The 26,255-nt window shown below is 39.6% G+C and overlaps 1 protein-coding gene across 9 annotated transcripts in view; it reads left to right on the top strand.

The window, feature by feature from the left end:
* The window catches only part of PCDH15 (protocadherin related 15), a 710,734-nt gene that overhangs the window by 633,407 nt on the left and 51,072 nt on the right, over nucleotides 1-26,255 (top strand). For all 9 annotated transcript variants that reach the window (XM_069795901.1, XM_069795896.1, XM_069795892.1 and 6 more), the window contains one exon: nucleotides 10,224-10,351. In XM_069795901.1, coding sequence (XP_069652002.1) covers nucleotides 10,224-10,351 — 128 coding nt within the window. The remainder of the gene's footprint in view (nucleotides 1-10,223; nucleotides 10,352-26,255) is intronic.

Below are 26,255 nucleotides of genomic sequence, written 5' to 3' on the forward strand. Positions count from 1 at the left end.
AACTTCAGCCTCTTTCATTTATATATGTCGGTCCAAGAGGTGCTGCTGTACCATCTCATTGCATTCGCCCCTGTGGGAGCTGAGGAATCCCCAGGAGGTCAGGCTTTGGGAGCTGAGGAATCCCCAGGAGGTCAGGCTTTGGGTACCTGCTGTTTATTGACGTGTGTGTATAATTCATTCAAAAAAGGACTTTCACCAAAAAAGGACATTGGTATATTTTGAAACCATGAAATACAAATAGAGTTTAAATTTACTTCAGACTTCAGTTTTATGCAGGTAACCAATATTTAGTTACTTGTCAATCCAGGAAGATGGGTGGGAGGAGATACCATAAAACAAATGCCAGTACCAGACTGTTCCTAAACATCAGTGAGATTTGGGCACTTATCAAAGTGTGTACATAGTAAAACCCTCTTACGATTTTTGGAAGCCTCCAGTAATATAATGAGCTATTTTAGTTCGAGTGTGTCTTTTAAGGCATTACTGGCAGTATGACGCTGTGGGGATTGTGCTGCCACGGACTTTGTTTTGATTTCTGTTACCAAGGAGGTCTGCATGGCAAGCCAGGGGCAAAAAAAATTCCATCAGTCTTTCATCTGCCACTAATGTTAGGCTGTCACCTTTCCACCTGCCCTGAGTAGGAGATAATTCATTGTGCCTGTGTCCAGGCACAGAGAGTACTGGGCAAATTAGGACTCAGAGCACAGTGTCGTCCCTTTTTTTCCTTTGCTGCAGGGAGAAGTGAGCTGTGTCAGCTTTTTACTTGTGCTACTTAGGGCTTTTTGGCTGGCATATTGGCAGGCAGAGAGGCAAAGTACCACCCCATTATTGTCAAAGGTGACAAAGTTGTTCCATGACAGACAGAATCTTTCCCACGCTGCAGGTTGTAATCCACAGAATTAATAGTCTGAGGGTTACAAAGGAAGGGCCACCCTTAACTAACTGGGCTAATTCTGCTGTCCTTTTTCTATAATTAGTGTATAGATTAGAGATCAAAATTCAGATTTTCAGGATAGTAATTTAAACAGGGTGCAAGTCTGTTTCTTCCGTACTAACATACTACTGTAGAACCTGCCTGCAATACTGAAATTGGTACTTCATGAAAATATGCTTTACGGGTTTGTAAAGTTCTTAAAGATATTAGACTTAATGGGCTTCAGTGTTTGAGAACATGCCATAAAACTGGGTGATAGACTATAGCCTGAGACATTGTACAGGGGGTGGCAGTTAAAATACATTCATCAGGCTTTCCAATACTACCCACGTAACCAGCAGAAGATTTTTGGAAATTGAGCATGTATTATCATGGATATTTCTTCTTCTTTAAGAAAGAATTGAGAGTGTGCATGGTGTAACGTGTAGGGATTATTCAGTGGTCAGAATTTTAAGTGTATTAACAGCAGTGTAAGATTCTATGTGCTGTTATAGCCACCATCGATGATGTATCTGGAGAGGGAGAGAAAGAGAGAGCTAGTGCCAGTTGACTGCATTTCTTTGTGTCTGGGAGAGGTGCAGTTAAGGTTATATTCTGCAAAATGTGGCCAGGCCATATGCAGTGAGGAGATAAGGCTTCCATGCAGCATACATCTCTTTTCATATCTTTCTCTGACATGGATGAACAGACAAGGGAGTCAGCAGGTTCCAGCAGAGGTCTTTGGGCAGACCTCACCAGTCAGGGAAGCAGCAGCCTCTGATTCCCTCTTCCGACTCAGAGTCTGCACTAGAGCAGTTCTCCCAACTGGGCAGCAGTTTTAAAAAGGTGATAGCTGAATTATTTTATTCAGGGATACTTGATAATGACTGGAGTTTGAATTTGGTCCAATTTAAAGGAAGGCGTGCGCTTCCTGTATGTGTTTGGATGTCCATGAGTATACAGCATGTATTAGGTTTTGCGTATGCACTGTGCTGGATGGATAGCTAGAGAATTTGGTAGATGTATATTTATAAAATGCTTTATAAGTATCTGGCTAAATAAATCATGTCTTTGTAATGGAGATGCCTTGACCTCTAGGTTTGATTCCTACATTTGTATGATGTATGTCTTTCCATTTTCTTGGCACCTTTTTCTTTCTTGATGAGCTTTAATCAGATTAAATACTACTTCTGAGTTTCGGGGCACTGAATTGACGAACTACAGTGGAAGGAGATGAGGCAGAATTAATGCACCACTGCAGACTTTGGTGACATTGAAATGATGAAATACTTTGCAGATAGGTGATTTTGAATGCACTTCTCTAGAATTATGTAATGTTGAATGAATACACCGCTCTGACACTCAATGGCAACAAATTGCTGCCAGTTCTGGTGTTAGATACCACTGAATTGGTGAACTGTTCTGGAGAATTTGTTGGCAGTGAATTGATGACCTACTCTGGAGCTGCAATGATGAGTCCTTCTGGAGCTAGATAATACAAGCACTGATGAACTGCTCAGCCACAAAACAGTGCTGAATTTTACAAAGCTCAGAAGCTAGGTACCAAATTGTTTTTTAACTGTATGGTATTACAGAAGATAATTACATAGAAGTAGGAGTTTGAGTTTTCATCTGTGCAGTGGAAAAGTGGATGATACTGCATTAAGCGTAACTAAGCTTGTCATTCAGTGATAGTGCCGACTGATAGCGTAGTAATAACCAAATAAATAAATGAGGAGAGAAAGTAAATTGAGATGTCCTTTGGAGTATGAGAACATAAAATTGGTGACTTAAACTGGGTTTTTAAAATACGGTACTAAATCATGCAAAATCACACTGTCACTTTCAGTGGAATTGAACTCCTTAAATGAGTTACTTTAACTGAAACTTTATAATATGAAATTGCAGCGCATTTTTACTTCATTTGAATGGAAGAAGAGTTAGGTTTTCTGATGATAGTGGATTAAAAGGTTGGAATTCTGGCTTGAGGAATCAGCAACTGGTGATGCTGAGCCTCAACAGACCTTCAGTATTAATGGATTCTCCAATTCATTTAAATTGAGCACCCTGGGGGTTTTTTTCTGTCTGGTCTTTGCTTCTTAGGTTGTCTATCACAATAGACTTTAGTCCAGTGGTATACTGTAGGATTGTGATTATGAGCTTCCAGATAGAAGCTTTCAGTTCTCTCTCAGTGGATAAGATGAAAAAAAGAAAAACTGATACGTAAGGGGAACATCATAGAACTGTGTGTGGCAGGATGTGTTCTGCAATTGGAAGGTGCTGCTCTGTAATCTATCACAGAGCGAGTAGCTCCTTCCTCCCAGAAGGAGCTGTGAATTAGTGAGCTGAAGGGAATGTATCAGTACAATTAATCACTTACTAAACCAGAAGTACTTCTTGAACAGGAACAGGAGAAATGTCACCTTTTACCTCATTTGAGCACTGTCAGCTGTTTGCAAAGTTTTCATCTGCATCTCACTGTCCTGCAGTCTGATACCCAGGGAAATGCGGTCAGAGCAATAACCGTGTTGTGGCAAGTGAGGAAGGGACAGGAGGAAACAGACGGGTTTACAGGAAATCAGAGGGAGCAGCAAAGAGAAAGTGCTGCCTAAACGCAAGCGAGAGCGAGCAGTGGAGCAGTATAGACAAGAAAGGGCGAAGAGAGGGTTTTACCACTAAAGTAAACATGGTCCCAGTTTTAAGAATCAAAGGATTAGTGGGCATCTGGTCCCTGTGCCAGACAGATGAAACATGCACTGGGATGGGAGACACCAAGGCTTCCCACTTTGATCTGGAGAGAAGGGTATATTTACAAGAGAGTCAGAATATATTTGCATTTGAACACCACAGACAAAAGGGACCTCCAAATTCCTCCCAGTACAGAAATGGAGGATTCAGTCTCATGTTTTCCAGTGTTCAGTTTCCAGCACCTGAGAAAAGCGCATCTTTTTATTCCCCAACTCTGTACATATGACCCTTTCAGCCTGCTACCGCACTGTCCCTCACTGAACTGCTGCCAATAACAGTTGTCATTTGCTCTCTTATCTTGACTTATCGTTACCTTCTGTGCAAAGCTTCACCCATCCTCCGTGGCTGCTCAGCAAGGTAGTCTCCAGGCTGTTTTGGTGTCTGTCTGCAACTGGACATGGGTGCAAACAGATTGTTTAAAAATTAAACCTTACAAGCGAAGGTGTTACCAGTTGGCACAGTGCCCAATGAAAAGTTTGTCTTCGTTAGAAGTTACCTGTGTTAACAGCTTCTGCTCAATCAGTTGCTGAGGGGGAGGCCAGAGGGAGTATTTTTGAGTGCAGGTTGCTCTACTGTAGATTTTTTTGTTTGTTTTGAATGTCTGTGACCGTGAGATGCCTATGCCTCCCAGGTAAGTCATGTCCTCATGGCAGGGGTGAAAAGGGGAGTTTCTTGTGTGAAGGACTTGTAAATGCAGTGGAACTCCCCCCTACACCTCTGATCTTGTCACTTGCATCTTCATAAGGAAACTTCTGGCATCGCTTGTAGTCCCACTGTCATGTCTCCTGCATCCTCTTTTTTTATTTTTGCTTACACTCTTGCTGACTTGATTGGCTCTAATTAAAGAGTAGGGAAGGGAAGAGCAGCGAGTGTGTATTTCACATTCCTAAAGATGCAAGAATAATGAGAGAACCACATGGTTGGTTTTACTGTCTTTTAAGAGAAATTAAAAAGAAATGAAAAGCACTGCAAGCAATGAATTTGTTATTTTTTACAGTTGTGCTTGCACTGGCTTGATAAGCAGATTTCTTTTTCAGAAATGGCAAGTGCCGTCTTTGTGTTTGCATCCAGCCTGCTACAGGTGAGAACTAAAACAAGATATCCTTCCAAACTCTCATGGGTGCTGCAGAATTCAGAGTAGCACAAATTTTTATTAAAAATCAACTTTGAAGTAGAATTCAACAAGCAAGAGGAAAGGTATCTCAAGAGTGTTAGACCAGCTGAGGGGGGAATACACTTCCATGTTTTTTCATTTCAATCAGGTGTGCTAAATATTACATTCACTGCCAGGTGTGAATATGTGATCTTGGTAGAGATGGTTTTTATTTTGGTATCGAAAAATTTTTAAGCAAAAATGTACCTTTCAATTTATTATTTACATGTTTTATTCATTCAGTTAGAACTATTTTTTGCCTTTAGCACAGCCCCAAGCAAGAAGTGGTGCATACCAATTCCCCAGATGTATGCAGAGGCACTGCCCCAAGGAGGGTCATTTCTGTTGTCAAATTGCTGCTGTAATCCCAGCTGTGAGGCAGGGCTTTGTTGTGGGTGTTGGATGGTAAAAGAACAGATCTGTCTCTCCTGTAAAGTTTTTGGTTTTCTAATCACAAAGTAAACCTTTGGGAATCATAAAGCGAAAAGGAATAAAACTTAAGTTTGCAACCAAAAATCTGCAACTGCTCCATACTAACTGGGAACGACAGTTTTTCTAAGTTAAATATTAAAATGAATTCTGTATCCCTGTACTATTGACTTTTCAAGTAGCCCTACATTTTTAGTTTCAAACATGTTGCAAAAGTTTGTTCTGATGGTGTTTTATAAGTTGGCTGCCATGCCAGTCCCTGAATCCGGGAAATGTGACAGATGGACAAAATATGCTGCAGAGCCTAAAGAGCTGCGAATCTGCCTCCCCTGCCACACAGCTCTGGGGTAGTTTCCCCAAAAGCCACTGGGACAAACTTCAAATTTCTCTGGGCAACAAAGCAATGTCTTTTAGAGAGACTGCATAAAATGTGAGCTCCCTTTCAATTAATTATTTGGTAGAAAAAGATGTTTTATATTTATTTAAATCAGACCTTGGATCAGTGCTGTTCCAAATATGTTGCTGCTTCCGTCTCGTCAAAGCTTCTTTTTGCACTGTTCTTGATCAGCTACAGCATATGATGCGCTTCTTCAGGCTTTATGGGCACATGCTGATTTAGATCAAAATGCCACGGAAAAATATTCGGTGCTGATTCCTATTTGGTTCTGCCAAATTTAGTAAGGCGAGATTGAGTGCAGCTGCAGTTCAGTTTAGTTCACCTGCCAAAGCACAAAGTCTGCTCAACAGACTTGTAAGACAGTAGTAAAGCAAAGTGCTATTGAACCCTGACGAATTACAATTCTCATTCCAGTTTGATTAAAATGAACTAAAAGAGAAAAATCTGCTGTTACCTACTGTAGAACAAACAGCAACTGCTTAAGCTAGATGCATTTTTTTAGTGTTGAAATTATCAATGGATGTAGAGCAGCTGTATCAATGGCTGGTTTGGCATATTATAGAAGACAAGTGTAGTATCATTGGGGAAAGCATAATGTAAAACAAATCTGCTAACACTCAAAGTGTAGGTGACACTGTCCCAGTGTTAAAAAAACATTGCTTTAGTTCAACTTAATTTCTGCAGTCTGGTGAGAAACTCCGGGCTCACATGAATCAGGCACATTATTAGCACTACTTAGATAAGCAGTGATACCAGGTAAGAGTTTTCAACAAGCACGTTTGGGAAAAACTTCTGGAAATGCTAATGCACACTAGTTCTGACCAGCTCCCTGGAGTTTTTGTTGTTGTTTTTGTTTTCTGTGTTAGTCTTTTGTGATCTACTAGTTTTATGTGTTTCAGAGAATCCTCCGGTTTCCTTTAGAGCAGCTTTCAGGATGTTTTCAGTCTCCTTAAGTGAATCACAGAAGCTGAAAGATCCAAATGCCTCATCTTCTAGTCTTGGGAATGATTGTTTAGCTGGAGCAGTGCATGCAATATGTTTGGTTATTATAAGCTGAAGATGACTTATAAGCAGCTGCAGTTCTTTATACTCTGGGCACTGCAACCCATCTCAGGGGGGTCTAGAAGAGAGGAGGCAAATGGGACATGGGAGACCTTGCAGGAGATTGCAGTGCAGAAACTTCCTCTGCCCGGTGTATTGTCTGGGAGGCTGACTTGACCTTCATGACTGTTGAACTAATTGCTGTGGAAAATCCAGATGATAAATGTGTCTTAGCAATAAAAATGTGCAGTAAAACTAAAGAAACTGCTTATCGAATATTATCTGCATACTTTGTGTGCAGAGAAGCACTTCCCTTACAGCTGAAGGAAGGCAGTTGTAGCACTCAGGGTTTTTTTCTCTGCTTTTTGGCCATCTTGGCAGTCTTGTTCTGCTTTGTCCAGGGAAAGATGCTTTTTCTTCTTTCACCTGGCCAGCTATTTAGGTAGTTCAGTCACAGTAATAAGAATTATACTTTGATTGCACGAGGTCTCACAAGAAGTGCCATGGAGGAGTAACCTCTGGTTTCAACTCCCAGAATTTATGAAAAGGAATGTAACTGGGGCTGGATTCCAGATCTAGAATACCGAAGCAGCAAGGTTTTACATAGATCGGGATACAAAATTTCCCCACTGGAAGGTGAGTGTGAATGTTGGTGTCCTTTGGCATTCAGTGTCCTACCTGCGAGAGTATCAGTAACTAACAGCACACGTTATATAGTGGATGCTGTTGCCTCCACTCAGGTACCAGAAAAGAGGGCTAGAGCCACACACAAACGATATTTAAAACAAGTGTTAACAAATTTGGAATATGAAGGAAAAGAAGAGTCTAATGCCGGAGTCGAAAGCAGACTCTGTAAGAAAGTGCTCAGGTTGGGTGGCCTTTTCAATCAGGCAGGGTGCTGGAGGTGCAGGGGTGGTGGACACAGGAGCACCAGAGCCCCGCGTGCAGGGGATATCTGACTGAATCGAGCAGGGCAATTCCCCACGGCAAAGGGTCTGATGTGACCTTCACACACATGGCCGTGGGGATTTTAATGTGCGCTGCTTCTAGGCTTTTCTGATGTGAGAATAAGGCAACCTCTGTAACTGGCTGGGAGTTGTTCACTACGGCCAGCTGTAGGCTGGAATCAAATAAAAAGCACGTGGTAGTGCGGAGTTCACAGATGCCACGTTCCTCTCCATCTGCCAGAACGAATGAAGTATCTTACTGCCCGATTTTTGTACACAGCTTATAAAATGAAGGTGTATGTTTAATTTAATGTTAACGATGCTAATTTTAGTTTGTATATATGCAGGATATTTAATTTGCTTTGTGCTTAATGTAATAACTTTCATTTCTCATTTTCAAAGCATTCAACCATTGCTAAACAAATCAGCATTTTGGCAGCTCAGAGAACTACCAGCAAATTAAACAAATGTTTTTGAGCAAATTGCAAAGCAAACTTTGCACGAGGCTAAGCCACCTCACCAAAACTGGCTTGAAATGATGAAGATAGTGAGGAGTACGCAAAAGATGTTTAATTTGCATTAGAGAGAGCCAGTGCAGGTTAGCAAATGCCTAGTCCTACCAGCACCGAATGTGATACAATTAGGATCTTCCCTACAGCAGTAAACTGGTGCCAGCCATTGATATAACTGTTCATTAGCTCAGCAGGGCAAGGTCACTTACACACATTGCCTGTAATCCTGCTTCAGTTGCCTTCTTCCCTAAAGGGTGTAGCTGCAGTGAGAAAGCCTGCCTGGGGATCTCATTTTTCTCAACAGGGCTGCAGATTCTAACTGTAACTTAGTATTGCAGCCAGAAACATTGAGGATCTGGTTTAACAAGAGAGAGATTTGACAATTCGTAGGACCTCACAGAACCTCTTTGACTGAAATTTTTCTTCGCTGTGATAAATAATGTAGTCAAGGTAAGAAACGTTCTTTTAAAATGAACATAAGCAAACTAGAGATGATTACAAATAGACCATTATGCCCACATTACACACATTCAGATGTTGGATTATGGCTTTTTTTTCACGTCCGTAAAAAGAGAGCTTGTCATGAAATCATTTTCCCGTGAAGTAACAGCACCTAAAAGTTGTTTAATATATCTGCATGGATCAGTGTGGAAGGTGAATAAGTGATTATTCCTCTGAGGAAATGTAATTTCCTTTTTTTCTTTCCTTTCTCTTTTTTCCTTCTCTCTGTACTAATGCATTGGATGGCATTTGAAATGTTTTTTCTCAGATTTCAGTTACATTTATGAAGTCCTCATTTGTTTCCCATCAGTTAGACCATCAGATAGACAGAATATCTTTGGTGACTTTGGCAGTCTAAGAAATAGTCTGGGTTTTAATTTTTTGGTACCCTAAAGATAGAGCTACTAAGGTCTTTCTAAATGAGACTGCATTTTGAAGCTAACTCAGATCAGCATGGCACCTGTGCAACATTTAAATTACCCTGGCACTGAAACAAGTTGGGAAAACCAACTCTGAAATGAGGCAATTTATCACTTGAAAATGTGGTTTTAATGAACTGGATATCATAATTTCCAGCAATCTTTCTGGATTATACAATTCTGAAAGAGAGAAACAGATGTTGGTATAGATTACTGCGCAGTTGAATCTTCTTTTTGCACTAGGTCCACAGTTTTTGCTAGATGTTTTTTCTTGCAGAAGGAGAGAGATGTTTATTGTTCAGTGGGATGGATCAGTAACTGTTTAATAAAATGCAAATTAACAGCAGTATTTTGCTTGAAGATGTGTTGAAACTCTAGGGGGGAAGTAGTACTTCTTGAGTTCCCGTGGGCCAGGCCAGGTTTGTGATGTAGACAGGCTTAGGCATGCATTCTGTTAACACAGTAAATTCGTTAGGTGTTGAGGCTGCATAGCCAGAGCTATTGTATGACATTTGTGAGTTTACGGACACCGTGGCAGAATCACCCATTAAGTATTTGCGTGGGAGTTAGTAATAACTAAAATATATAAAGCAAGCTGCTCTTTGCAGTGTAACTACTCATGTACTTCACCTGTTCGTTACCTCTTTATAACACTTGTGAGGATTTAATGTGACCAAAATCTGTGTAACTGAAGTACAATATTATTTCTTGTGCTTTTCTATTTATTTGAAAAATTAGTTGCAGGTCTTTTCTTATATTTTCCCCAAATACCTTGCTTTCTAAAGAAAGCCATGGCAGCTTTTTGCTTACAGGCAAATTCAGATAGCCCTAACAGCAAAGTGCAGGTGTACAGATAACAGGAATCATTTCTGTAAAGGTACAAATTTGAGCTCCAAGTTAAATCAAGATTCATTCAGAAAAAAATGCCAAATGCAGAAACAATAAAGGTAGGTAAAAAAAAATAATGCATGAAATCTCTTGACTTCCCTCAGGTTCATACTTTCCATGCCAAATGTGCCATTATTTCTAATGTATTTATTTTTACAGTATTATCTATACACTTATTTTACATGATCTGTTTGAGCTGTAAATGTATGAACTCCAGGAAGTGTTAAAGATTTTTTGCAAAACTTTCTATGTATACTTTCCATTCCCTCTTTCAGGTAATACAGCCAAGGTATTTATTGAAGTGAAGGATGAAAATGACCACGTGCCTGTCTTTACCAAAAAAATGTACATTGGAGGAGTGTCTGAAGATGCCAAAATGTTTTCTTCTGTGCTTAAAGTTAAGGTAAGACTGAAATTTTTTAAATAACATTCACTTGCAGTGGGAAAATATTTAGTCACTGGTTAGATTTTTCACGGGAGGTTACGAAATATGTTTCTTCTAAAACTGCTTGAGCTTCTCAGACACTGGCAGTAATTTCCATTTGGTTTCTTCTTTCAAACAAGTATAGCAAGCACAGAATGGGTGATTCTTCTTATGAAGTCAGTGTTTGAGTATGAATATGAGTGTGATGGTTTCCATTTGTGTGTGTGTGACTGACATGCATTGGCCCAGTATTCCAGCAGTTACTGATGCAAGTTGATTTTGAGCTTAAAAGACAGGTTTTATTTCTCTTGAATTTTATGTGCTTGTTTTTTATTTGACGATTTGTAGCTATTGTTTTAGATATGTTAATATTTAGAGGATTCTTTTATGCTCAACACCAGTTTTTACCTTAAATTTTTCTGACTACTTCTTTGGCAGCAGCATGTTTATGCTTTAAAAAAGGAACGAACAGTTTCTATTTCAGGTCAGCAAAGCAGTTTCAGGTTTGTGCACAGTGACACAACTGTGAGTAAAAATGACTGTCTGTAGATTTTTTTTTTTTAAAAAGAGAGAGAAATTTCAAGGAAAGATAATATATAGAATGTAATTAACATCAGGCATAAAAATAGCTTAGAATAAAGCTACTTGTTTTCTGTAAAATGCTTTGTGATGCAGTCATTTGTGCTAGAGACAGCTTGAGTTGCCAGGACTTTCCAAGTCAGCTTGTTTCCTCTGCCCTTATTTTGTTACCTCAGCAGGCCTCCTGCATCTTTTTTCACCTTAAGCGTTAGTATAATAGCTTTGAAGTTGCTGATTCTAGCTTATGCATGAAAGGGCACAGAAATATGACCTGCTAAGAGTTTTACTTGGACCTCATGATGTGTTTAGAGTACCAGGAATGAAATAGAGAATATCAGAGCTTATTAAAGTTGTCCATTGCTTTTTTGTTTCATGGCAGTCCTTCCCAAAGTAAGCCCAGAAATGGCAGAAAAGTGGGAAATTGTTAAGCATTGACTATTGGATAGAAGCTTCTGTAGATGGTATTTGTTTACTTTGTGAACTAGTTCAGAGTATTTGTTTTTTCTTATTTTTTTTATACAGTGCTTATCATAGGCAAATTTTTGTCCTCGGAGTATCCATATTGGTCTTTTCTAGAAATACATGCAGCAGTCCAAGTAAACAGCTGGGAATTTACTGAAGATAACTTGGAAAGGGAACATCATAATGTATAAATCTGCCCTATGCCAATTCTTCCCAGCTTTCTCTGGAGGCAGATTGTGTCTGAGGCCATAGCAGGTAGGGACAGACCTACTAAATGGGGCTGGTCAGGAATTCCACGTTACATGCTGCCCCGGGATGGTACTAAGGCTGAGCTCGTGCTTGCTAGTCTCCCAACTGCAAAAACGTGAAGGGGCCTTAATACCGCTTTGCCCCAAGTGTGTTCCTGGCGTAGCAGAGGATGCTGTTCAGCGGCCAGCATGAAACGTTGCCTGATGGAAAGACCTGTGCCCAACCTACAGGATAATCTGAAGAACCAGATCAGATAAGATCAGTTAGCAGGTCAAAGTCAGTGCGACTTCTCTCATAGCTTTATTTGAACACTGAGTAGTTCAAAACAGTAGCAATCTTGAATAAAAGGGAAGGTGTAGGGAGGAATTATGATGAGAGGAGATGAAAGATATACATTGGTCACTGGAAAGAGTGATTAGCCCAGAAGGCATGTTTACTTACCTCTGCTTTATCAACTGTGAAGACTCAGTTCAGGCTTCATAAATGAAGCCCAAAAAAGTCATCTAGCATGTGCAATGCCTGTGTTTACTGTAAGGATTTATTTCTATGCGATTAAAGAAATTGTAAATTGAGCAATAAAGCAACATTATGTGTTGGAAATAATACTTTCAGAAAAAGAATTGCAGAATTTCCTTTCATTGGTTTCTTTTCCTCCATCTTCTGTACTGAAGTTTTAAGGTACACCAGATTTCTATACTATATAAAATAGTGACATATAACCAGATATCTGCTCAATTAAATGAAAACGAAATTCTAGATGCACGAGTTAAAGAAATAGTAGTATTGTTGCTATTCGGGTGATCTGAGACCATGACTGAGCAGAGTTTTGAAGGTAGGGGTAATATTTTTGTTAATATCTTTTTTTTCCCAGGCATTTTGCTGGTTATTGCTTCTGGCTACGAACCTTAAACTGAAGCTCTAATATACTCAAAAACAGGAAACTGAAAATTGTGTCAAATCCATGAACTTTAAAAGTGCTGAAGATAACAGTACTACACAAAGATACTGGAGTAGATGAAGAATACTGAATAGTAGAGTTACTTAGATAAAGGAGTGTTATCTGTGTGAAAGTAAATGAAACACTAGACACAAATGTAAAATTGCATTTTGAGTTGATTATACAAAATGTGAACAGGCTGTGATATCCTACCTGGCTTTTGAAGAGGCATTCCTGATTTCTTAGGCACAGATATTCATGTGTGTCAGTCAAGGGGATAAGAAGTGTGTGAAAAAGAACAGGCATACAGGTAAGGGATATTTCGGGGTGAAGAGGGGAATCTGCTTTTACCCTTCAGAAACATTTGACTCAGAAATGGTGGTCAGAGGACAGAAAAGGACTATCAAAGGAGTACACAAAAGAAATTACAATTTTATGTCTCTAGCCTGTTCCTGTTAAAGCATATGACAGAATTCTCCCTGAGTTTGCTGACAGGCAAAATAGAACAAGGTATGAGACAGAAGTTGTTACTAGTGGATGGCATCAAACATAACTGTGTGCTTAGTTAAAGTAAAATTAGAAACAGTTAAGAAGTGCTTGTTGCAGAAAATCAGGCTGTAATTTATTGTTCTAGCACCAAGCATTTTCAGCAGTCGGTGCTAGTTAGCCTATTTTCTGTCCTTTAGAAAAAAAAGTAATTGCTCTGTTAGTTAAATATGATACCCATTCCAATTAGTTTTAAGAATTAATCAAAGTAATGTTTTTTCTTGAAGAGTTCAGGTGAGTAGAATTAAAAGAGTAGTTTTCCAAGTTGAAATTTTTAAGAACATTAATAAAGTACACGCATAGCTTGCACTGTAGAAATTATTCAAATTTTGATTCTAATGGGGAAGCTAGGTTTTTAGGAGGAGTTTAAATGCATTTGCTTTCATCTTCTGCATTCATTAATAGTTGCTAAATTTTTTAATGACATCTGAGTAATTTTGAAGAGAAACTGATGTTCTTGGCATATTCTCATTCTTCCTGTCACTGATGACAACTTTGATGATCCTTGAACATGGGGTATTGACTAGCAGAATATTTTTTACAACTGGAAGACATTAAACTGCATAATGTAGATGATTGAAATCATTGTTATTGAGACTCATAGTGAATGAACGTTTTCTAACTATGAATAGTGTCATGTTATTTGTCACAGCAATGACATACATTCACCATTGTAGAAAAGTATGCAACACTTCCTGCACACTGGGACCTAAACTTGCCTTTTTTTCCCCTGTACTTCAAGGAGATACCAGCAATAAATAGGTACTAAATGTGTAGAAGTGACATTCACCTTTTAATTCGTTTCTTATGTAAATTCCATTATCCTGAGGGAAGGAGACAGTGTTTATTTTAAATTAAAGTGTAATATTGTTGTTACCGAAAAAAGAACGGACTCTGAATTGAGCCAGTGTTTTCCTTGTATTAAACAAAATTAGGCATTCTAGAGGTACAGCAGGGACTCTGTTGATTAACTCCTAGCTTCTTTGGGTTTTGTCTTGATTTTTATCTATAAGTGACAGATTTTGCTTGAAAACCTGAAAAGTCGAAGACTTCTATTAGTAGTGGATGATTTAGATAGTCAGGTCAGTTGTTTGAAAATTCCCAGCCCACCTTTTCTTTGTCAGTTACTCTGTGCTTGTGTATGTTTAATACCAACTCCAAGGCCCTTATTTTTATATCCCTTCATGTGAACATCCATACTCCTAATGACATGTCAGTTCCTGCATCTGTGGACAGGGCTAATATAAGCCATAACATTGTTTTGTACCAGGGTATTTACTGTGCTGTCAATATGTAGAGGTGGTTGCCAAAGTTTGGCTCTCTAAGTGAGGTGAGATGCTTAAGAAATTGCACAGGAAAGGGGATAAACTGAAGTCTGTAAAACAGTAGGGCATATTAGAAGAAAAATGAGGAGAAGCCAATTCAGCAAAGAGAGAATAAGAAGATAAAAAAAAGCACTTGATCAGAGGTGAAGTAGGATCCATCTTCTGCTTTTATATCATAAAAATGCAAGTTAATGCTGATATATCTCTCATGACTCTTTCGTCAATTGTGTGACTGTTATATACCATAAAGATGGTATAGATCATGGAAAGGGATGGATAAGTCAGGAATGAAGATAATTCACACTGTGACCTCCTACATTTATTTTCTTGTGTGAAAGTGATAAAATATGACAAAGTTCTCCTTTTTTGAGGTGACCTACTTGCCCAAGTGTTGGAAGCATTAAGGGCAGGCAACCATTTGGCACTCTATTTGATTGCCTTCATATAGTAGCAAAAAGTTTTGTATAGCACAACTTTCATAGCATAATTTACTAGTTAACCATATTATAGCAGACTTTCAGAGAAAATAAATCCCATTCATTAATTGTATTTTTACATTTTTAAGCACAAACATGTCTTTAATTTGCCTCAATGGGTACAATAAAAATTCCCCTACAAGGGCCTTCTGGCAGGCTGGCGGAGGATGCTGCTTCAGGAAGCCCTAATTTTGGAAACACCAGCACTGGCTCCGCTAGTGAGAAACGCCTTTTTCTGGAGTGGCAGAAGGAGTTATTGTTGGTTGAAAACAGGGATCAGATTTATTGCAAGAAGCTGGTCATTGTAGTTCATTTATATTAAAAGCAAAGTGGGGGGGTTAAGTACATAATGCTTGAGGTAACAAATCATCATCTGGGTACCTATGTTTACTTCAGCCTTTTACATCTGAAGATCAGGGTCTGGAATTTCATGTTAAGCCCAAGTGCGAGAGAGTGGTTTGGTTTCCGTTACCTTTAACCCATGCGTCCATTTTTGAGGAAAGTATCATGACAGAAAACCAAGACTCATCTTGAAACTTTTCCGTTTTCCTAAAAGCACAAGGTCAAAGCTGTTTGTGGCTTAAGCAGAGGGTTTGAATGAACACCACACAATTCTTTGTTATGTTCAGATATCTTCAGTTTCAGCTTCCTGAAGTTTGCAACATGTTCCTGAGCTGAGCATCAGCAGCCAGGAGGGAGATCATATGAACATGGCTGCACCAATCGAGGGCTCAGTCTGCTGAAGCTCTGGGACAGCTTTACAAGTGGGCAGGTCTTTGGGGGCATCGTGGAGCAGTTTTAACATGGTGCTTTAACCCAGTTCTTGTTGTCTGAAGAGAGGTTGGAGCAGGCCTATGCCAACAGGTTTGCTTTGTCCAGTCGCTGTGGGTGGAATAACCAGGGGAAAAGATCAATGGATGGGTGGGTTAATTGCAGTAAGCAGAATGACTGGTGTTTAGATATTGATACGGCTCCTGCAGTTAGATGTGATTTACAGGGTATGCCCGCTTTTATTTGCCATTGCTGTAATTAAATTAGTTAAGCATAATAATCACAGTGGCAGGCACTTGCCAGCAGTTATGGTTTAGCAGCAGTTTAAGCTAATATAATTTTTCCTTTTTATCAAATAGGAGATGGAAAAGATGAGCTGAGAGAAGTTAGTTAGGAAGTACTAAATTGTAGATGGTTACCAGCATAGATATTAAGGAGGTTCAAAAATTATTTTATAATCTGGGTAGAAATTAATTGTGTCTTTATTTTAGAGAGTATGTGGGTTACATCAAGCAAGAGGTAAAAACTATTTTAAGTTTTAAAAAAAATGTATCTAGTTTTGCAATAGTTCAAAAAAGAAAAATAGTCTGAAATGTCAGAACAGCATTGGTGTTAATACCAAGAGGCGCTCATATTGCGGGACAGGATTAACAGATGTGTTTATGCCCAGATCCTCACCTCCAGTGATCCCTACTCCAGCAAGATCTGCAATGGCCTCTTCCAGCAATTGTCCAGGCCAAGGGATGTATTAAGGTGCTCGCAGCTCTCTTCCCAGACATGCACCTTTATTTTCCCAGAGGAAAGCGGGAGGGGTGTGCAGAGCACTTTCTACTCAGGTTTTGCCCTGGGTAATCGGTGTCCTGCCGACAATCCCTGAAGCTGTAGGCAGATCTCCAGTTCTGTCTCATTTTGGCATCTATTAAGTTAGTCTCATCTAGCTCTCTGTCTTTGTACAGTGTTACTGGCACATGAGAATGGCTCATTTTTGATGAGTGTAATTTATATGAAAATAAGACGACAAGCTTTATGGCCCTGTGCAAAAACTACAGCTTTCAAATAAATAAAAAAACCCAACACAATTAGTCCCTCTTTAATAGTACTTAATGATTTTCTGTAGTCATTAATTTTTAATATAGTAGTTTATGTAAATGGGGTTTAGATAAATTCATCACAAATATACTGCTGAACATTTGTATGTTTAACTTCAGTTGCTTAAATCATTCTGTACTCTGTGGCTTGAACAAAATTTCACCCCTCCCATGAGAGCACAGTTCCTCCCCTCTTGAAAAATATTTTGTAAAACACCCCAGTCTTGGCACTAATTATGCCATACAGCCTAGTGAGTAGCACTGGGAGTAAGAAATAATCTAACTACCATGGGCCAAACACAATGGAGGGAGAGAAGAAAACTAGTACTGAGTACACAATCTTACACAGGAATTTAGAGACAAACAGGCCAATAAAATATTGGATAAACACTTCTCTCATCATCAAAACAGTTACATATGTGACTAAGGCAAATACTGTAGATTGCTTCTCCCAGCTCTATAAGGTACAGCAATTTTGCTGGCAGCAGCAGCAGCAAGCACCCTCTTAAATACATTGATTTGAATATAAAATCCTTTTAGAATAGGGTAATGCATTGTCTTGCTCTAGATTTTTAGGAAGATTACTCTAAGTAGATAAAAAGGAAGCTTGAGCTCAGAAGAATGCCACAAATCTTTATCATAAAGTCACTTTTGATTAGAATTAATTTGGTTAATGATATTCCATATGAATTATTCTATATGAATATGAACGTTTTAAGGCTGGTGTCCTCTGATAAGTACTAATGTCTCTTAAAAAAAAAGTAAAAGGAATATGTTTATTCAAATGGCACTTAGGCTTTAGTCCTTGCATCTTAAAGACCATGTTTATATTGCTAATAGCTCAGCAGGAAATGTGGAGCTGTGTTAAATACCATTTCTCTTGAAATGATGGCTGAGGCTGATTATCATGTCTCAAATCTACAGCCAATTTCACACAGCCGTCTTTTTAAGCCTACTCATTTCCCCCAAAGCCTATCAAAGATACATAATGCACAGATGAGATCTTTTGAGTCCAGGCTGAGGATCTGATGAAAGACCAAAGGGTATTCAGAAGCCGTGGTGGTAGGACAGCTGCACTCTGTCTTGGTTGTGGGTTATTTGGATTTCCCTTTTACTCTACAACCATCGCGCTGGGCCTGCAGTGGTGGGACAGCTGGAACAGCAGTCTGGATATTCGCTTTAATTACAGTTCTAGTAGTGCTCAGAAAAAGGTTTCAGGTGTTGGGCAGTCCTGATGGGGATTGGTGTTATAATAACCTTTTATGTTCTCTCCCCTTTTCTGCAATTCTCTTTTTTTTCCCCCAGAATTTTTGATGTATATAGGAGCCCGTTTCCATGATGAAAGGCCTTTTCATGCTTGTTGTTATGAATATGTTAATTAAAAACAGATGTAATACTCATAACTACTAATTTATTAATTTTGTGGTTTGAGATTTGCTTTGCATTTCATTATATTAGAATTATTTATTTTGCTTTGCCACTGGTATTTTCGTATAACTCCTGGTTTTCCCTTCAGAATTAGACCCAGACTTCCTTTGGCCACATACACAATATTTTCAATCTGCTCTATAAAAACAAAACCAAAATCAACACAATCCCAACAACAAGGGAAATTACTAGCAGGAATTGACTTTTCACTATAACGGTGTGTTACTAGTCCTTTCTTTCTGAACATTATCTTTAACAGTATGAATGTCTCTAGTTTTGTTTATTGAAGTGCATTTAAATGAGGAAACATGGGAGGTCCTAATTCTAGTAAAGTGAGAGTTTTTTTTCTAAATTACTCCTCAGTTTATAAAGGTATTTTTGTACTGAAAATGTTTGCAGAAAAGGAAGCTTGCCAAAATAAGTGCCAGTGAATCAAAGTCTCTGGAAGTGGCTGACCTGTGTTTGATAGAAATGGCTGTAATATGAAGCCAGCAAAGAGGTTTGATGATGATAATAGCAGCCAGTGGAGTCTGAAATGCGGTTACATCCTGAAGGAAACTTGATTCTTTTACAATATGGTTGATCAAATTTTCATTTCAGCCCTTTTCTGTATTTTGTGCCCCTTTCTGATAGACTTCGTAATGTAACTTCATCCTTTATTACTGTTTGAATATCTTAATGTACAGAACAGCAAAATAAAACAAAGCCATTTTATGCTACAGGTTTTTACACTAATGACACACAGGGCAACAGGAATTACTCTTCACTTAACTCTAATCCTTGAAAGCAATCTACCTTAGCAGTTGCATACTGATCTAAAGCAATTGATAAAATAAATGTTTAAAATTCCTGGGTATGGATATGTGTTACATATAGACAGAATAGTGGGATAACTTTTTTGCCCAGATGCATTTACCCATGCTAAATCTCTGGTTATTTTCTATTCATGCCTATATCCTCTAGGTTTTTGGTGTTTTGTTTGGTTTGTTTTTTCCTTTTTCCTTGGGATGACAAGTAAATCTTCAGAGTGGCAAGTTCTGTAAAAGTGAGATTCAACCCTGGGCCCCTTGAGACAGCTTTCTGCTGTGAAAGACAAAGTGTTCCTTTCTCTAATTTTGCTTTTGCATGTACACAAGAGAACAACTTCTGTATAAAAATGAACTGCTATGCCAGTCACAATCTTTTATTAGTTAAAATATGATTTATGAATCACAGGAAGTAATCTGTAGGGAGAAAACATACTTGGTAGAAGTAAAAATCTACTTTGAAGCCTATTTGCAGTGACAACAGCACAGCCTCAAATACACGCATCTGCTGTAACATCTGGCCTCTGACAGGAAGCTGCTTGCCCTGCTAAGAATAATATTACAGTAATTCCAAGCACACAGGTAATTTCCTTCAAAGAACATATCTCTAGATAATATGTTGACTTGCTAAACTTTCTACTCTGGAAAACAGTACTATTGTTTTCCTTTGGCAGTGTTCAGGAAAAGCTACTACCCTTTGCGATTTTTTTCAAATGTAATATTAGATTGTTTCAATTATTATGTTATTTTCCAACATTTTAACACTGTTAGTCCTGCATGTGCCTTCCAGAGTAACGTACTCCTGGAACAGAGGCTGGAAGGGGTGAGTACGCCTGGAGTGTTCACAATGCTGGACCATTCCCATCCCACGGAGGATCAGCTGCGTGGTCCGCACTCCCTCCCAGCACATACACATAAACCTACTGTATCGAGCACTAACTGCTATTGGCATAGCAGGATATGCTATAAAATCAATGCTTCTAATTTTTTTTTCAAAATACAAGTTTGGGAACACCTCTTATTCAACATTTTTTCCTGTCCGACAGCCTATCAAAATTGATCCATGTTTCCACACCTTGGGTTTTTTGACACCATTGGACGAAAAACAACTCTCATTCTTTTTGGGTTTGGGTTTTTTGGGGGTGTTTTTTTGTTTTTGTTTTTGTTTTTTCTTACTACCTGTATTTCTCAGAAGTTTCTGTGGAGCTGGGCTTTACTTGGAGTGGGCTGGGCACTGATTGGCAGTATGCTTAGCAGAGTCCGTTCTTTTTCTCTTTGTTGTAGTACCTGTGTAAGTATGCCTAACAAATGATGTATTTAAAGCATAAATTAATGAATGTTTGGCTCCATGCAGCCCTCATGAAAGGTGATTATTTTACATTTCTCAAGTGTGCACGTTTCCACAGGGATTATCACAGTGTGAGGCTTAACTATGTAGCCGCAGAATCACGGTGTTACGGTAGAGCACTTATCCCCTCACCCAGAGAGACTTGTAAAAGCAATGCCATGTGGCAATAACACTCTGATATTGTCATCAAAATTGCCAGTGGGTTGTTTGGGATGAGCATTAAAATCTTCATTAATCGTAACTCCTGAATCTATTGCATAATCATCAGATGATTACAGTTTTTATCATTATCAGCGTGAGCTAAATTCAAACTAGCTGCTTAGAGTTAAATGCAATTGTTAATTTTAAATGTTTTCCAGTCTCCCTAGCAGGGTCACCCTTAATCATGAGCCTGAGGATGCTAACAGGGCATGTAAAATGAATGGGACTGGGCTGTTGGGTTTTTTTCTTCTTCCTAGCAGATGGCAGGTTCAACTGTTTCCAATCAGTTGCTGGCACATAAATAGCTTTTAGAACAAGACCATTTTTGCTGGTAGGAATTTACAGATTGTTGAATATTTTCAGTTCTGAAGCCACATCTGCCATTGTGCACTTTTAGAGGCGGTTTTACTTTGTGATTTACAGACACTTAAGCCAGTGAGTTTGTTGTAGCTATTGCAGTTTTCCTCTTTTTTTTCTGTATTTCTTCATTACTGTGCTCTTTGACACTGTTACCTGTCTCTAGCACTTTGGAACTCATGGTCATCGGCTTGGTTTTGCCGTAGTGCCTCAGAAATTTATAGCTTTGCATGTCCTGACATCTGCTCCTCAGACTTAACCTCCTTTACAGACCTCTTTCCACCAAATTCTCAGCTGTGAGATACTTGCACAGCCTTTAGGGACAGCTGCTGTGTGAGGTGCTCACAGGCAACCCAAGTCTTGTGTTAATTAGTTACATCAGTTACACCAGAAAAAACATATATACTAGGACAAACTGTAACTGGTTACAGAGACACCGCTAAAGAGATGCCTATCACTCCTAGTTTTTGGCTCATCTGCTTTCATCTCTAGTCTTTGAGGCATGCAGCTTGACTCAGCTCTAGTGAATCCTATATATTTCCATGCTTAAGCTAAGGCTTTTTTCCCCTCTCAGTTCTCCCAAAGGTGAAAACCAAACTAAACAGAAAGTACCCTTCCTCTCTGTTTTAAGGCAACTGATGTGTTAAAAGCACTTTTTGTTGGCAGCAAAGCAGCTGTACCCTTCATCCCATTGCTGCTGCAGTGCTGGGCTGAATTAGACATTGCTTATCTGAGGGCGAACCCAGCACTGACGGCGTCCGTCTCTTTGCTGCCTCTGCAGTGCCAGCAGCTTTAACGTTTCTAATGACTTGCTGCGAGTTGTGCTGGCAGTGCTTGTGTAGAAGATGTAGTCACCAAGAATGCTTGGCTTATTGGTCTTTTTGTTCCAAGAGAGCTAGCTGCCAATGAAATTAAAAAAAAATAACCGTTAATGACTTTGCGGTAGATACCCTCAATGTTAGGGCCTAGAGCAGCATATTTCAGCTGATACCTGGCTGGTGTCATGTGCTTTTGTGGTGGGGTTAGGGAGCACCCAGCAACTGCACCTTTTCTTGCGTGAGAGAGGATGGGTAAGGGCTGGAGGTAGCACGCGGTGATGCCAACGAAACTCCGTTCGTGTGGGCACGCTTACGCTTAGTTACAAGAGGGTTGAAATTTGGCCTGGTAATTCCTAAAATCATACATATTTATCAGTACTCAGTCATAGCAGAATTTAGGAGACATCTGTATTTCTTGCACATAACAAAAGGAAGATATACTGCTATAATATTAAGATTAAGTATAGCTCTTTCTCTTCTTTGACAGTCATAATGCAACTCTTGAGATGTCATATATCTCTTCCTAATGAAGTGTCAAAAATATTTACCTTCAGGACAAATTACAAGAATAGCAAACATCCTTACTCTGTATTAAAGAAGTTGGTACATTAATGTCAGCAGCTCACAAGCTCTCTCTGGTGGTCCTGCAAAGCTGAACATTGCACTGAGTGTTGTTAGGTTTGATCCTAGTATAAATAGTGGTGAAAGGGGGGATGAAATGGAAACAACAAAGTTAAAATACTTGAAATTGGAATCTGATGATTTTTCCAAGTTCCTCAGGCGGTTTTGCACCTGTCTTTGCTCATCTGCGTGTAGATGGTTTCTGGGATGGAAATAGCCTGAACTGTAATGATACTGAGGCCATTGACTTCTCTGGAGTGCCACTGAGTTGTCAGAACTTCTGAAAATTAACTTGTAGCCTGTCTACCAGCTTTGGGCATCTGAACTGCAGGATTTGAGAGGTTGCATGCTTAAAATTTCAGAATGCCTCTTTCACTGGAGTTTCAGGCATTAAACTCAGCTGCAAGACTTACCATAACACTGCTTATAAGCAACCACACTACTGTCATGACATTTGTTCAGAAAGGCCAACTATATTTGAAGTCTGTGCCTGCAATATTGATACCCTAATTTGGATCCAAATTTTGTTTGTCCTCAGTTGCACACATATACAAGCGTGAAATACTGAAGGTGAAATTGCTTTCTGTTGTTATCGAAACGAACTGCTATTAAAAGTCGTATCTTTCTATTGAGATAGAATTTGCTAATATTAAAAAAATGATAGGCTTATGGCCCAGCTGAACCAATCTAATAAATCCATTTTAACAAAGAAATTGGCTTTTTATTGAAAGGGCGTAATGCTCATCTCACAGGGCACCTCCAGAGAGCCTTTGGCAGTTAGCTGGGTAGTTGCTGTAAATCCTGTCTCGGTACAATGAAGACCCCAAAGGAGCCGGATCAGATACTGCTCTCCTACCTGCTGCTATGTGCCTCATGTGCCAAAACACATGCCACGTGGGGTTACAGGAATTACTTCCCCCCCAGCTCCATTAACAATATGCAAAGTTGAGTGTGGATAAGCCAGTGGTTTTTGCCAGACTGGTCTCTTCTGCACTGTTCATGACTTTAAAATGAGCTGTGTTGTACAAGCTGTACTTGCCTGATCTTAGATGCACGCACACAGTGATTTGTTAGGTATGAGGCAAGGAAGTGATTATTTTAAAAAGTTAGCTGCTCTCTATCACCATGAAATCCTTTCCAAAGAGGTTTCTTTCTTGTCTCTCGGGTAGTGCATAGGTGGTCTTCTAGATGGATTGTACCAAATATTATTTTTTACATATTCAAGTATCCCCTGCTACTACAGGCAGAGGCTTCCTGATCTCATCTTTGAGTACATGGAGGACCTAAAGCTCTCTTACAACATGTTGACAAAATTGATCCAAAAAGCACCAAGAGAAGCCACTTGGAATGCATCTGTAACCTCCAGTTTGCATGTTTTCAAGGATGTTTTATTTCTGTTGTTTTGCCGTCTCTAAATGTTTCTTTAGTAAGGGTAACTTTAGTAGTAATAGTGTCGTAATAGTAATGATGTGGAATCTTTTTGTTGTAACTTTAAGATTTCCTTTGCATTTGGTTAAGAGCAGGTACTTGAAGTGAAATATTTGATTTTTATACGTGTACGGGGTGCCTGCGCCCAGGTGGGGGCTGAGGGGTCTCTGGGAGGAGAGGCCGGGGCTGCCCTGGGCTGGATACAGCCCCTTCCACCGGCCCCATGGCCGGGCACAGCTGAGGTGGTGTTTTAATTTTTGTCTTTGTTTCTCACCATCCAAACATATTTTATATAGCAGTAAATTAAATTAAATTTTTTCAAGTTGGGGCTATTTTGTCTGTGACAGCGATTAATAAGTGAGCTCCCTGTCCTTATCTCAACCCATGAACTCTTTTTTATCTTAATTTCTCGCCCATTCTCTTGAGGCGGGGATGAGAGAGCAGCTGGGTGGGTCTCAGGCAGCTGGCCAAGGTCAACCCACCACAACACGCTGATTTGAGAATACATCAGATAAAACTGTGGTGGGAGTAAGAGTCCGATAAGGTCACTGAAGTTGCTGCAGTTGCTGGAGGAATGAAGGCAACCTGTTGTGTGATTCAGGCATTTATGCACTTCTTAAAAGGGCTGACTTGAGCTCAGTGCTAAGCACTGACATTCAGCTCTCAAATAGTGATGACTGCTAGCACTTGCACATCAACCTGATTTTTAGGTACAGCCGCTTCCTCGCTTCCTTGTGCCATATAGCATGCTGTCACATTTATTTGTTCCTTCAGCAATTTACTTGTCAAAAGGAAACCCAAAAATGAGCTTAGTCCTGAAAATCCACCTGTCAAGCTCCCGCCTGCTGGCTCTACGATGTTTTGGGGTTGTATTTACCCATGCCAGTTGGATAGCAGGAATGCTCTGGAAAAGCTCACCAATGTCTTTACCTTTTGACTGACGGAACAGGGTAAATTTCAGAAAGCTTTTAACCTTCCCCATCTTTCTGAAGAATGCTAATAAAGGGGTTTGAGATCACCCAAGAGGTAGTAGTCTTGATTTTAAAAGCCTTCAAAAAAGCTATAGAACTAGAGAACAAAAGCGCTTTAACACATTTTGTATTTATGCTTTTCATAGCCAAGCCAGATAAAGCTGTGTCAATTTAGAGGAAAACAAAACATTTACAAAGGATGCAAGGACCATTTTAAACAGTCCTGTCTCTGTGATGAGTGGCAGCCAGTGTCATTGTGGGAGCTCATCTTCCAGGCAGCTCTGCAGCACAGTGGTGTGCTATATGAAACATGTTTGCTACCCCTAGCTAAACCAGCCCAGATATTATCGCTTAAGTGCTGTATAGTTATATCTATTCCATCTGGCCTGATAGCAGTCAGAGTAGCATGGAAAGCACATACAGCTTTGAGCACCAGGATCATTCGTCTGGTACGAGTATCTCTTGATGGTGCACGATGCAATCACTGTGCTGCATAGATTCGCTTGTTACATCTCCTTACTGGTATTCCCTGAAAATTATCAGGAAATAAAGACAAAATAAGAGTTAGTGAAAGTTTCCACCTTACAGATCTTGTTCACTGATGGTGAGGAAGCAATGATGATTAATGGCCATCTACTGAAGGCTTAATGACCTTGCACAGATAATGCTTTTTTAAATGGCAGTGGCATATCATGGTAAACAAACCTACACTCTGCTGCAAGCCCTGACTAGATGGTGATTACTGTTTTTAAGTCATGGTGAAGTATGGATTTTACACAAAGACCTGCACCTTTTTGAAATTAAGGGTGTTTTTCTCCAACATTAGCTTAAGCCACAGGCTTAAGAAGTCATGCCAATATTTTGATAAATGCCTGCTAATAGCTGCTGAAGTGTCCCAGATGCTGAGGCAGTGCCCAAGTCTAATGAATGGGCAAATGTACAGGCGGTAATTAGCTACCACCTTGCTGACCCCTTCCTAGAAGGAGCACATGAAAGCATTATAAGGGTGCTCAGAACTACTCCCCTCTGAATATGGGTACTGCCTTTTGAACAGGAGCATGGTCTGTGCAAAGGAGTAGGTCGGGAGAGGCCAGAATGGGGCTACGCAGGGTTGTCAGGCACAGGGCAGGTGAAATAACATAGCTCCCGGGGCTGCCTAATTGGTGCCAGGACTACTGGAGAATGCTAGGGCAGCTTTGTGTTCTACACTGGGTCTGTATATCAGGTCCATTGTGCAGCATTGCAGGAATGCCACTCAAGCTTTTTTTTTTTTTTTTTTTTTTTTTTAATAAAAAAGGATTAAATCACTCCAAAAATATATGTGCTCAATGTGCTCAATCAGTGAGGATGCAGAATATCTCTAAGAAGAGGGAGGACATTCTTGTTGTGTAAGTTTGTGTGTTGCTGCGGTTTTTTTTCTTTGATATTTGTCAACAAGAATTTGGCAGTAGAGGTTTCTCAGAATTAAACTG

Source organism: Haliaeetus albicilla, chromosome 11, assembly GCF_947461875.1.
Source record: "Haliaeetus albicilla chromosome 11, bHalAlb1.1, whole genome shotgun sequence".
Lineage (NCBI taxonomy): Eukaryota > Metazoa > Chordata > Aves > Accipitriformes > Accipitridae > Haliaeetus > Haliaeetus albicilla.